Here is a 14,353-nt window from a genome sequence, read left to right as displayed (position 1 = left end):
TAGGTCAAGGTCACATATCCCAGGTCACATGGCAAGAGCACTGTGTATCACCAACGGTCACATTTTCAAAATCCACAGGTAACCTAGAAAATATGAACTGTTTGTGCTCCTCTGACGTCAGGAGAATTTATGTGCTATGTGGACGGGGATAAAGTACCAGCCTGTCAGCTCCTAATTGCCATGTCATAGGCTAGGTTTGAAAAATGACTGATTAAGAAATGACGCTCTCTTGTATTCTTATTTTATGCCCATTTAGCTACTGACTCATCCAACACAACAAATTGATCTGTATTCTAAACGCCAAAAATATTCATGGTACATTCACGCTTGCTGGCAGAGCGAGACATAGTCTCCAATAACGGAGCATGCTCCATGTTTGTTGCATTACGAGCTCACGCACATATTTCCAGACAGCCCAAAAATCACACCCTCAATCCTACTGGCAAACCGCATTGCAGATGGAAACAGTCATAGGGTGAAAGTTTAAGTGAACGCTAAATGATCATTTCCACATCTAAGGCCTAATCAGCACTTGTATAATGTACATCGGAGCACCGAATCCCACTGCATTGTCTTTCCTATCTGGCATACAATTGTACTGAGTGCAGGCGCAGCTTGAGGTTAGAAAATTACAGTATCTTAAAAAAAAAAAATTAAACAGAAATACGTTTCATTTAATCACAGTAGAATCTGGAAAGAATTAACATTGACATCTTTGATTTCTGTATAGCAGAGGTCATCTAGGAGTGTGGTGTTGCATTTGAACACTATACCATTGGGGAAATAATAAAAAATAAAAAAATGAAAGAAAAAAAAATAAGATCTTAATCTTTTCTGCCTTATCTAATGTTTTCTTGGTTCAAAGAACATAGTGTTCACTCCGTGACCATCAAAATGTATCTGTGAGCTAAATATAGGCCGCTCCTGTCAGATAGCATTAGTTAATATAAACGAGTGAGGAGAGTTTTCTGAATAACGAGTAACTTCCTGTTTATTTGCTGGTGTCTTTCCACCCATTAAGCTATTTTACACTACAGTTAAAACAGATCAGTGCAAAATACAATTTCTTAATGGGCAATGCTGATTATGTTTTAAAGCTTTTTAAAATACATTCCACATTATTAGCCATGAGCAGATGTGAGGTCTTTTGCCAAGTGAAGTTTTCTTTGTATACAATCTTGGCTGCCTATACGATAATAAGCTCTTTCTTAACATGGGAAAAAATTACAGACCCAACTAATTTCCTTGACGGGGACGAGTTACATGTGTTTTCCACTTGTAGTTTTTACGACAAGTTTACAATTCTTCTAAAGCTGGAATTAATCAGGCATTTCTCCAAGACTGGTTCAATAAACCTCCAATGTGAATTGCTATTCTGAAATATTGTTTAGTTAAGCTTTTACTCCTAATTTGTGAAACAGGGAAAAGTTACATTTCACAATTCATTCTTCTGGTATAATATCATGCTTTTTTTTCCCCTTTCCAAAAGTGTTCATTGGAACAAGCCAAAAACACATATTCAACTCAAGAATCATGCACAGTCTACTTGTATATTATTATTAAATTCTGTTTCACAGTTGAACTTATGGGCCTGCTGCAGAACGGATTGCGGGGCCGTGAATTTGCAGCGTCCATCGTTCAATTAGGCCACCGCCCCGCTAGGGTGAAATTCGCCTCGCGTATTAACGTTAACGATGTGTGTACGGCTACACATCCATTCCCAGCTATGGGAATATGTCCAAAACTCATTGTGAAAGGCCCATCACATGATTTTTACACTGGCCACAACTCATCGCTGTTTCTCTGTTGCCCGGACTTACTCAGCGGTGCGATGGGAAAAAGTCATATCCGGCCTGGAGCGGATGTCACACAAACTACCCTAACCTGGTCAGGCTCTCCTAACATTTTCCCAGACACTCCCAGCATTTTCCTAGGCACGCCTGCAGTTTTTTAGCACTCAAACTAAAACATCCGGTTTCCCCCCTCACTGCCTGTCAATCATTTTGTGAACGGCATGTGTATAGAAAATGTAGCAGGACTTCGTTAAAGGTTGGCCTCGCAGTACTCATGTGCAGTGTATCAATTATCGGCCGATCGGGTCGGAATCAGGCCCTACTTCGGAACTTGGACTTTAGCAGGGGGCCTCAGTAGCTTTGGAAAGAGGTGATGTCTACTTATTTGGGAGACTGGCGTTCTCTTACAAGGAAATGTTATATCGAACTACAGATAAAAAGGTACAGGGGGCAGATTAACAATTGTTTACTAAAATAATGTGAAATGTTTTTTTTATAGTAACCAGATCACATTTCGCATATTTATAATGACAAATGCTGTCTGGCCAAATTTATTTAAAAAACAAAGAAACACTACAGTGAGCCCTGTGATAATAATGCCAACTTCAGATGATGCAATCACAGGTCTCGCTGTTATCTGCCTTCCCCTGCACAGCTTTCTCTGCCCCTAGGCAGAGAAAGCTGTGCGGGGAATGGACCAGTGTAATCCGAAGGACATGCATAGCTCATGGTCGGGTATTTATTGTGAATAATAAACCGAATTAGCTGAGGAGAGGCATAACTGAACAGCTCTCTCTCGCAAGCTCTGTCCCTGAATTCGATAATTGATATATCTGTGCAATGTAATCAATGGTTATTGATTATGAAACAATATTTTCACAGCAGATCTGCAGAGTCAACTACGGATAATGATAAATTGGCCACTAAGTTTATTCAAATGAACCAATCCAAAATCGTGTTATAATATTTTGATATATACACAAAACTCTTGTTTGACTTCTCCATAAAGTAAAAAAAAAAAAAAAAAATTGCTAAATAAAACCCCCTCCCTCCTTTTATCATAAGCAGAATTTATGAACCACTTCCCTACATTTAATGGCCAAAAACCTATGGCAGAGACACCTGTCTTCTTAGTTATATTCCCACCTATATACTAGGTATATACTAGTTTATACAGTATCAAGCCTTTCATCATTTCCACCTTATTGTGCAACAGTTCTACAAAAGCTGACATATTACATAGGTAGTGTTAATTAAGGTGAAATATGCAAAATAACTTACCGTTTCATACCCTCCCAGTTTTTGAGCAGCTTGAAACATAGTCCAAAGGTTAACTGTTAGAGGGATAATAAGTATTTAGATAAGCATTGCATTATCCAGCATACATAGATATATACTCAGCAATATTTCATGTCATACAGAATGAAACATGGGAAACATTGTTTTCAGAAATATTGTAATAAGGAGATAAAAAATGGAAACTTAGGTACTTTGAGTTCAGAAAACAAATCTGTGATTCAACGTCAGATAAAGGAAGTATTTTACCGACTTGCATATATATTTGCAAGTTCTAGATGTATTATGTTTCTCTTCCAGTAAGTATATTATGTACACCAACCTAACTTTATTATGTGCTCGAAGTAGGAAGCCATGTTGTAATAGTATAAGTGGCAGGAGTGAAGTACATTCTCTGGAGTAAATTCTCGGAGTATGCCAAGGCAATCTATTAAATAATGATACAGGGTGATGAAAACTGAATTGATCAGTAAAATACAATTGTCTCCTATTTATATCCGACCTTATATCACTTCACAATGCCTCCCACCCGCTTCACGCCACAAATAACTGACATCTCCCCTATCCGATTCTACACCGCTCTACAAAGCTTTCCAACTCTCATTCTAACCCAATGCCCCATTCTAGGAGCCTCTACCTGTGTCATAATCTTAATAATAACAATAACATCTTTTTATGATTGATCTATTATAAAGTGAATTCTTCTATACCACATTTGGTGCTCAGACGCTTAATTAAACCACATTAATTGTTGACATTATGGTGGCTTATTATTGCTACCAATTTATTTTCTTATTTTCCATAGCAGAGATACTCTAGGGCAGGGGTAGCCAACTCCAGTACTCGAGAGCTACCAATAGTTCACATTTTCCTGCTCACCTCGCAGGTGCACAGGTGCACTCATTACTCACTGAAATATTTTAAAAGATCCACAGGTGGAGCTAATTACTTCACTTGTGATTCTGTGAGGAGACCTGAAAACATGCACTGTTGGTAAGCTCTCGAGGACTGGAGTTGGCTACCCCTGCTATAGGGTACACTCTACCTAAAGATACAAGTAGTATTTCATAATTACAAGTAAAATCACAGTAGGCAGGCAGTTCTCAACTCCAATCCTAAGATCTCCACAACAGGTCATGTTTTTTGGATTTCTTTAGTCATGTACAGGTAAATTATTATTATTATTATTTTTTACAGGGCCACTAATTTTTCCCACCTGTTTCAACAGAACAATATAATAAAAACATAATGTGTCGTGGGTGCAATAACTGAAGATTGGAGTTAATAACCACTGATGTGGAAGGGGAGATATATCAGCCCTTCTAAAGAAGATAGGAATCAAATTTGCCTATGCACCTACCAATCAGATTCTAGCCTTTTATATAATGTACTTGATAAATAATACCTATAATCTGATTGGCTACTGTGGACAACTTGCGCTCTCTAGACTGTTTCTCATTGGTCTGTGGATTAGTCCATCGATGTACAAAGGTTAACTACAGAAGCAGAACCTCTTTCTGTAATACAGTTATCCGGGGCCCCTCATCCACTTCCCAACTGAACCCTATTTGGTTTGGTTGCTCAATTTGCTAGAAAAACAATGAAATTAAAAGCAGCTCTGCGGCAGAAGATTTAAGACCTGTTTGTTTAATGTGCTTTTGTTTATAAGGAGTTCAGGAAAATTGAAATGAGAATATTCACCCTTCAACACAAACCAATCCTGAAAGTCTGGCTCAAAATCTCAATGTTTCTCAAATCCATTAACAGATTTGCTTAGGTCTTGATTTAATCTAAATCAATGCATAATGTGACAAAGCTGTTCTGTGCACATTCACTGCTCTTCTATTTCAAACAGCCAGTTTTGAGACAAACATTGTAATCATCTGCAGTTATTCAAGTTTATCATGGCTGCCAGAGCTCGACAGCAATCAGTGCCAATTAGGTATGTAAATTGTTATGTAAAACATGCAGGGGTGACATTCCTCATAAAAATAACACATGGTTTCAATGAAGAGTAAAAAAGAAAATATCTGCAGCACATATTACAAATCTGGGGGAAGAGAAAACATTTCTTTGTGTTCCTAGATAAAAGTACTGTTCTGTTGCGTTACATATGTATGTAATACGCTGTGTTCATTTTAATTTGATTTCAGTTATTTACAGTATATAGCGCATACATATTCCACAGTGTGTACAAAGAATATTTGATCAATGGGTACTACAGATGGTGTAAGAGTTAAGATTACTGCCTCACAGCCCCTGAAGTCTTGGGGTTCAATTCCCTCCAGAGCCATAACTGTGTAGAGTTTGTATATTCTCCCTTTGTTTCGCCTGGTTTTCTCTGGATCTCCCTCAATCCAAAAATATACTGGTAGGCAGGGACGGACTGGGCCGTTGAATCGGCCCTGGCATTTGTACACATTGTGCATACGCTACAAATGCGTGCGTTGCTGATCCCAGCTTGCAGGAGAGACAGGAATATCGGCATTTGATGCCCCCTCTCTCCTGGACCCTATTGGGGCACAGAGAGAGATGTCGGACCCGCCGCGAGTCCAGCTGCTCTCTTTGTCTGCGATAAGGAGGCGGAGCTTACATGTTGGTGTGTCAAATCGCCCAGAAGTGCCAGATTCCCAGTACGGCCCTGCTGGTAGGTTAATCGACTCCTGACAAATAAGTGTGTATGTGGTAGGAAACATAGATTGTAAGCTCCAATGGGGCAGAACCGCTGTGGATGGACAGATATTTTCTGTACAGAATGTGTGCGCTATATAAATAATAAAATCAGTAACCGTTCACATAAGGCCAATAATTGTATACGTATGTATACAGTAGTGTTAGATAATAAATTACTGTAAACGCTCACGCAGCGATTGGTTCAGGTCGTCACATTTTATATCCTGTTTGAAACCTTTGAAGACAGCCTCCTGGTTCCCCCTTGAAGAAAGCACACACTGAGCTAAAAATATCTGTGTGTACAGGTGCACACTGATCCGATAATCACCCAGAGGCTCAGAGCATTTATCTGATCTGCTGAGGGATCTGCATAGTGTGTACCAAGCTTTACTTACAGCAGAGTCCAGGGATTTTATGTGCACTGCACACAATCAAATGCAACAAACATAGAAATATAAAATACACAAACGTGAAACAGCCTCAAAATATCTGTTGCAATCCGTAACGTGTATGTAAACTGAAAATTGTAGTAGTGCCAGAAAAACCAGTCTATATCCCATAACAGCCACAATAGAAATTAAATTTTTAACCAAAAACACTGCTTTTAAATTCACACTAAAGCTGGGTACACATTAGATGACATTTATTTATTACCAGTTACTTATATAGCGAATACACATAATCTGCAGCGCTTTACAGAGAATATTTAAACACTCACATCAGTCCCTGCCCCAGTGGAGTATACAATCTACTAGGGATGCCAATCCCGGGGCATTTTTTTTTTAATCCCGGGATTGAAAAATGCTCAATCCCGGGATCAGCATCCCTAATACAGTTCTGCCTCACACATATGCAGCACAGCATACCCACCCCCACATCGGCCGACCCGCACATTTACTTACATTAGCGGGCGGCCGGCCGGGAGTGCGTTCGGAGGTGCGCGGTGCCTCCAGGCTCATGCACCTCCTTCTTAGCAGGCAGGCCGTAGAACAAAGAGACAGGGCAGGCCGGAAAGGAGGCAGGCGGGCAGAGGCAGGCGGGCGGAGGAGACTGGCAGGGGGCGGGCACAGGATAAGGCTGCGTCAGAGTGGGCGGTGTGGCCTGCGCAGCGTGACCTCTACTGTCACGATACGCAGGCAGCACGCAGGGGGCAGGATTCGGGAGCCGGGCAGCGTCTGTGCAAGTGCTCAGACGCTGCCGGCATTAGACTGCGCATGCGCAGTCCAAACCCGAAATCCCGGGATAGGATACTCCAATCCCGGGATTGAAATCCGGGACTTTTTGAGGCCAAATCCCAGGATCCCGCCAATCCCGATACCGGGATTGGCCACCCTATAATCTACATATATTCCCTACCACATGTACATGCACACATTCATTCATTCTAGGCTAATTTTGTTGGGATCTAAATGACCTACCAGTATGTTTTTGGATCGTGGGAGGAAACTGGAGTACCCAGGGGAAACCCACACAAGCACAGGGAGAAAATACAAACTCCACACAGTTAGGGCCATGGTGGGATCACATCCATGACCTCAGTGCTGTGAGGTAGTAATGCTAACCATTATATAACCATTACAATGTCCATAATGATTTCCCTTGAACTGCCTGGAATACACTAGCCAAAAATATTGCATGAAAATAACATTGAATGAAGAGTGACCAATGTTCTAAAGCCACAAAATGAACTATCCACAGGTCAAACGCTGAATGATATCATTTACTATATCATTCAGTGACATCACCCAGAGCCCCGCTGAACATGCAATCACTAACGATATCATCAAATTGGACTGCATGTTCAGAAGTGAACAGGTTTCAAGGCAGAATGCAGGGGACAGCCTATCACAGATCTGTAATCTGTTGTTTTTACTAAATACAGTTTCAGAGCCATTCTCACTGCATAAAAAAACAGCTCTGAAACATGTAGGACTCTGCTTCTTAAACGTTTTGAAATACCGGTTATCTTTAACCGGTAAATCAACTCTGGCGCTTTCCCACTGCAGCCTTAAATGTTTTGAAATGGGAAAAAACGGCAATAAACCATTTAACAAGTGCGGTGTGAAAGGGGTATAATACAATCAATTATAACTGAGCAATTGAATTTAATTGGCAAGGAATCAATTGACTTTCAATAAATTAGTAATATAAACAAAACAATATAAATATGAAGCACTATTTAGCTAGACAAAAGGAATTTTATCATACAACCATAACGCCGACTGGCATATATGTTTACAATAATCCCCTTATGCAAATGAGTTCAGAAATAACTCAAACAGCAAAAAAGTATAGAAATTGTAATCCTATCTATTTATGCCACATAATTGCTGTAATGTTATATGCAGTAGGTGAGGTACGTCATTCAGTTCTGTCATCTTATTTGGTTATTGCACCCTAGTTTTCTAATCTTATATTGCTACTGTACACCAATCAGTTTTCATAACTTCAGTTAGCACCATATATCAAGCAGGTACAGTAAACCAGTTTGTACAGTTATTCATGTACAGTACTCCTAGCAGGTTATGGTAACATTACTAAGGTACAGTACTGTACGAGCAGCATGTTCTGTAATGTTACGCCAAAGAAGGTCTGTAAAATTATATATGTACCGTACACCAAGCAGGCTCTATAATATTATACAGGTAGTATAAGCCAAAAAGATTATGTGATAATATATGCAAACAGAATTCCAAACAGATTCTATGATCTTAAAGATGTATCCACGCTTATCATTACTGGATAACCACCACTCTTTCCGGTTTGTCGTGCCAAATTTGCCCCTGCAGTGCAGAATCACCATGCTGCAATATTGCTGCTCAATGCATTTCTATGAGCCACTGGAGTTAACTAGACACACACTCGTGGTGACTGGATCACACCAATCGCAATGGGAGTTGCACTTGCCAATAGGCGCGGCAATGAGGAGCGTGGCTACATTTGTACATATATTATAAGCAGGTACTGTGATGTTATATAGCTACAGAAAACCAAGCTGGTCTATAATTTTGTATAGGTTCAATACACAACTATTATAAAAGGTACACCAAAGTCATAATGTGCACTATAGTACAGTACCAGGGGCTTTATCAGTAGAGATGCCTCCAATTGTTCTCTTACAGCATGGGTCTTCAAACTGTGGCCCTCCAGATATTGTGAAACTACAAATCCCAGCATGCCTTGCCACAGTTTTAACACTCCCTTATAGCAAATCTGTGGCAAGGCATGCTGGGATTTGTAGTTTCACAACATCTGGAGGGCCACAGTTTGAAGACCCATGTCTTACAGGGATTGAGGTAATTGATAAGTTATACTGGAGCAGAGTGGAAATGTTCACTAGTGGGTAATGATTAAGGCACTTGTGAAATATATATGTGTATGCAAACCAATGTAAAATGTACCTAAATTCTTACTTTCCGCTTAGCATAAGAATATATGGACAAAAAAATGTCTTACTTACTTTGCTTAAAACCTAAATACGGTATTCTCTCAATAGGTGTCCTCCGCTCTTTCATATATTTATATAGTTCTACGAGAAATGCCTGCTCATCGGCTTTGCATTCTTCTGTCTTAGATCCATCTCCCGCGGCCGCCTTTGGTTTATCCTCAATTGAAATTTTCTTGTAGTTGCCGTTGGCAGTCTTGACTTTCGGTAAGGTCGTCTTTACTTCACATTTTACCTAGAAGAATCATGTGCATGAGGCTTGGCGCTATCGCTTTCCATCTCACAAAGACATTACACATCCTACATATTCAAAGTTCCAATAATATTTAGGGTTGACACTGTAACCCTTTCTTTATGACTAATCACCACAGATAAGCATTCGAGGCAGGCGCATGATTGCTGAAAGTATTCCAAAGTCACATTTTACCTTAACAGCCTCTCAAACGAAAATTGGCAAATTATATATTAACATATGCTGAGTATACACATAGCACAGAGGGGAATGTAATATATCCTTACAATGCTAGAACATCTTACATCTTCCTGCAAGTTCCTGCAAAGGTCTAGGCAAAGCGTTGAAAGAATCATTTGGATTTGCCTTCCCATTTCCTACAAGTTAGCACCTGCTCTGTTGTTTACATTTCTAAACAAATAAGTAACACCTTGCAGGACTGCCTCAAAATCCCCTATAATAATGGCTTGCTACCAGTGGCAGATTTAGGTGTCATGGTCAACAGTAACAGCTGCCCTCCTCAGCCTAATTTTGCTTTATTTTTGAATTGGTTATAAGCCCTTATTTGAGTATTGGCAAATTAAGATAGTTAAAAATCCATTGAGCTTTATATTTTTTCCCCCTTAATTATATAAGCACATTTACTAAGTAGGACAGCTTACAGGGGCAGTCTGTGCATGTCTTACTCAATGACATTCCACTCAAGATGCAGTTACTGGTAAATTTTAGTCTAAGGGCCATATTCATGGCCCGCGAGTGGGTTAAACAGCGAGGATTGCAGAAAACCAGGGATCCTCGCTGTTTAACCCCCTCACCGGCTGATCGCCCTATTTAACGTTCCAGGGGGAATCCTCACGGTCACAGGCCGGCGAGGATTCCCCCAAACAGCGAAACACGTGGCTAATGCAGCAAATCAGCTGCATTTCACAGTGGTTTTCTCTGCTTCAGCAAACCCGCTCCAAAAATGGAGCGAGGGGAATCAGCATATTAGGGGGGTCAGTTGAATACTGTGGGGGCGGCATTGAATACTTGCCTAAAACTAGCATTTAAATGTCGCCCATCAACAAATTACGCCCTTAGGCATGTACCTTACAGTATGTGCCTAATGGGAAATTCACATCTCCCTCAGCTTGATGCAAATCATATCACTTTTTTGATGCTTCAATGTTTTTCATTTTTTATGTACTACTTTCTTGTATTGTGAATAACATCAAAACAGCAAAAAAAAAAAAAAAGGTAAAATAATAATCTAAAAATAAAATCAATTAAAAAAACTCCACAAACATAATAGTATTAAATGTTTCAGACTGCTTAGTGGCTGCTGCCCCTATATGGCGGGAAACAAAATCTTTCCTGTAGCTGCCAATATTTCAGTATAGTTTGTACTTATGATGAAAGCTTTGAGATGAGGTAAATTATTCAGTTTATTAATGGATTTGTTCAACAAGATCATCCCCTTGTTAATGTTTAAATATTTGTTCTTAAAATGAAACAGCAAGGCAGAGGAGAGCATGGGGGGATTGCAGGAGTTTGGAATGGGCTATTTAAAATCTGAAAACAACATTTCTGTTTACAGAGCAGTGTGATCTGTACATTGTTATGTGGCCTTTCCAGGTCCAGGCAACCTGTGTCTATCTCTGTACTGTAAAACAGGGCCTGATTCAGATTTGATCGCTGATGTGTGAATTCGCAATCCGTTGGATTATCGTATGACTGTGCATGCATACGTTATGTAACGCGATTGTGCAAGCCCAAACAGCATCAAAAATAGCGAATGGATCTGTTCACCATCCCCCCCCCCCCGCAATTTCACTGACGGGAAGTCAGCAATTAAGGGAGGGTCTGTGATGTCAGCACCTGCCTCGATCAGCCTGTGTCTGTCACAGGCAGAGATATGAGTGATCAGGTCTGAATCAGGCTAGGGATGGCCATTGACCATCGTCGATTCTAAATCATCGATAGTTTATGCCCGAATTAGAATAGTTTTGCCAACGATGGCAAGCATAATCAAATAGTCTTTCTTATTCTCCCCAAGGAGCCGGGACACTGAGTATAGCTCCTCCCAGGGACCAGTGAAGCCCAGCCCCAGGTTCTGATTGGCCCACAGGACAAGCAGTCAAAAAAATGGATGACCATCGACAGATAAAACCATCGATGGTCATCTACTGCATAGTATACCAGTTGCACTATTGCCCTCACTGGCAACCATCGATGGCAATGATGTCTATCCCTAAATCATACTTGGGTACCCGTTCCGTCCCCCCCGGGAAGGTGGGCAAGTCTCCCACATTATCACCACAGTCACTGCTCCCCCCCTCCCCACGGTATAAACTTCAGAATTTTGCCGGTCTGCGGGGAGGGGGCGGGGCTAAAATTATGCAAATCGCATCATTTTGCTTCATTTTAGCCCCATCCCGGACCTGTGAATTAATGCAGGTGCCTGAAGTGGGGGCGGTACTTGCTGACATCAGCCTCGCCCCGCCCCCAAAACATAGCCTCATCCCACCCCCTTTCACTCCTCTCCAGGCTTCTACAGGAGAGGAGTTTTAAAAAGTCGTCAGGTATGCCCTAAATCAGGCCCATAGCCTGAACGTAAAAGCTGGGACTTGTAGTGGGATATGATACTGTACATGCTGGATCAGGCAGTGCCATTTGTACAATTTCCAGGTGCATTAAGCATAGTCAAACAAGATGTGGCTCTCAGGCTGGCATTCTTATAGTTCTTTAACAACCAGATCCTGTTTAATGATGCATTCACTCACAGATGAATAAAGAGAATTACATTTTAGGTATAAAACTTCACTTGAAGGACCAGTGGAAAAAAATAATCCCTTTTTATTCCTTCAGTGTTTATTCATCTCAGTTGTTATTTTAAAAACTGAAAAATCATTCCAGGAAGTTATTATGTCACCGGGAGCTGGCTAATGCTACATGACATGAATGCAACCACACTGTCCTACTTTCTGCTCTTGTTTTTAAGACAAAATCAGTCTGGTGTCAAACTAACACTGCATTTTTTGCAAGAAAGGGAGAAAAAAAAATCCTTTGTGCTATAAATAGCTATCTCCATCTGAGACACTGGAACAATAAACAATCAAGAGGCAGCAGAAATGAAAGTGAGCTTTTAAAAGATTACCTTGGCAACAGTTTTGCCATCACAAATATTGGAGGCATCTTTCACTCCGCTTACAGAATCTCTCCTCTGTGGGCCCTGCTTCTTTTTGCGCGGTCTGCCTTTAAGGTTTGGGGCTGAAAAGAAATTCAAATCAATTAGAAATCAGCTTCCAATAACTACAATCATGTTTATTTATGCCAATAAATAAGTTGGATATTAACTACACTACTGGCCAAGCTTTGCTATATTCCAGTATTTATTTTGCATATAAACAAACACAACCAGGTGAACGCGATAAAATCGGGTTTATATGTAGATCTTAAATCAAGGCCACACCCCCCCTGAACGCACTATCCATTAACATACTCACATCATTGTAGCCCTGCCCCCCACTTATAATGTAACTCAAGTAACTAGTCCGGCAGTAACTCAGCAGTTGTAATTCAATGTTCCGACTGTTGAGTGTTGGAAAGTGACCTGATCGGCAAAAACAGCCATGGTTTGGTTAAAAAACGGCTGTAAATTTGACAATCCATGGCTATTTCAGACAAAAACAGATCAGACTTTTAAAAAAGTAACGGTATTGAATAGGCGAATTCCACTATTTCTGCCGACGGAAATAGCAGCACAGTTTGAATACCCCCCTAAGACTGACCATGGTAATTAATGGATGCAAATAGAAATTGATAATTTGCTCCAATACACTGATAAACAGACAAAAATGGTTAATCAGACATATGGGATAAATCCATCTTATTTACCCAGATTTCCCCGAATTATCTTTTTTGTCCGTTTTCTGGCAGTTCGGAGGAAATGGCCAGTTGTTATTTGCTCCCTTCATTTACCAGATTTTTGTTCCAATGAGCCACATTGATCAATAAATCTTTAGGTGTATGCTTTTTTTCCCCAGTAGAACAGGATTTATAGGGGGGTGGTGCCATTAATTAAATAAGACCTACAAAAATTACCACTTGGGGGCTATATATGGTCGGTGAGAGTCAATGCATCTTTTCACATAATCAGGGTTGTGCAATAATGCAACGCTAGACATATTCTTATGCTAAGTAGGAACACATGAAGGTGTGAGTGGAGTGAATGGAGTACTTAAGCATTTTGTTGCAACATGGGTGAATTAATCATAGCACTTGTTGGAGGCCAAGTTTTAGTTGATTTTAAGACTGAGAGCAAATAGTACAACGACTTTGGTTTTGCCAAACAGATTAAATTGGCAGAGGTCACTGGTTTAACAAATTTATCACCAGTGAAGGATTTTTAACATCCATGCAATATATTATGCAACAAACAATATGAGAATTACAAAAAAATTATAAATATAAGTATACAAAGTAGAGAAGTGTTGCCAGGAAAGCAATTATTATGATCAGATTACTAATAATGTCTTTTCTGGTACTTAGCAAATAATCACAACTGGAAAGCTACACAGAATTCATCAGAAAGTACATTAGGAATATGAGTTTATAACATAAACTGTGCTGACTCACAACAGTAACATTTTATGTATGACTAATCATTTACTAGAAATAAGATTGCTTTGAAGAACCCGTGTTGATTTATGTTTCACTGCGCTAATAAAGTTTGCTAATTGTGTGAAATATTTCACCAGATATTTTACATTGAGATGGATGAATAATTTACAGATGGAGTCATTGTGACTATAAACAGACATATGGTTTTGACATAATCCTGTAACGGCTGATCAATACTTACTACAGTAGTTGTGCATGTGCAGCTACTAGCTGACCACTCTCAAAAAATGACAAAATACTACTACTACTGCG

The 14,353-nt window shown here is 40.0% G+C and overlaps 1 protein-coding gene across 3 annotated transcripts in view; it reads right to left on the bottom strand.

Moving 5' to 3' along the window:
• ARID5B (AT-rich interaction domain 5B) overlaps positions 1–14,353 on the bottom strand; it is a 223,409-nt gene that overhangs the window by 41,952 nt on the left and 167,104 nt on the right. For 2 of the 3 annotated variants that reach the window (XM_083149144.1, XM_083149146.1), the window contains 3 exons: positions 12,576–12,688; positions 9,223–9,442; positions 3,075–3,127 (listed from right to left, as the gene is read on the bottom strand). In XM_083149144.1, coding sequence (XP_083005270.1) covers positions 3,075–3,127; positions 9,223–9,442; positions 12,576–12,688 — 386 coding nt within the window. The remainder of the gene's footprint in view (positions 1–3,074; positions 3,128–9,222; positions 9,443–12,575; positions 12,689–14,353) is intronic. The other variant, XM_083149145.1, reaches the window with a different exon arrangement.

Source organism: Crinia signifera, chromosome 6 (genome assembly GCF_055691185.1).
Source record: "Crinia signifera chromosome 6, ASM5569118v1, whole genome shotgun sequence".
In the NCBI taxonomy this organism is placed as follows: Eukaryota; Metazoa; Chordata; class Amphibia; order Anura; family Myobatrachidae; genus Crinia; species Crinia signifera.
Note: the sequence above shows the minus strand (reverse complement) of the source record. Positions and strands in the feature narration are given on the sequence as shown.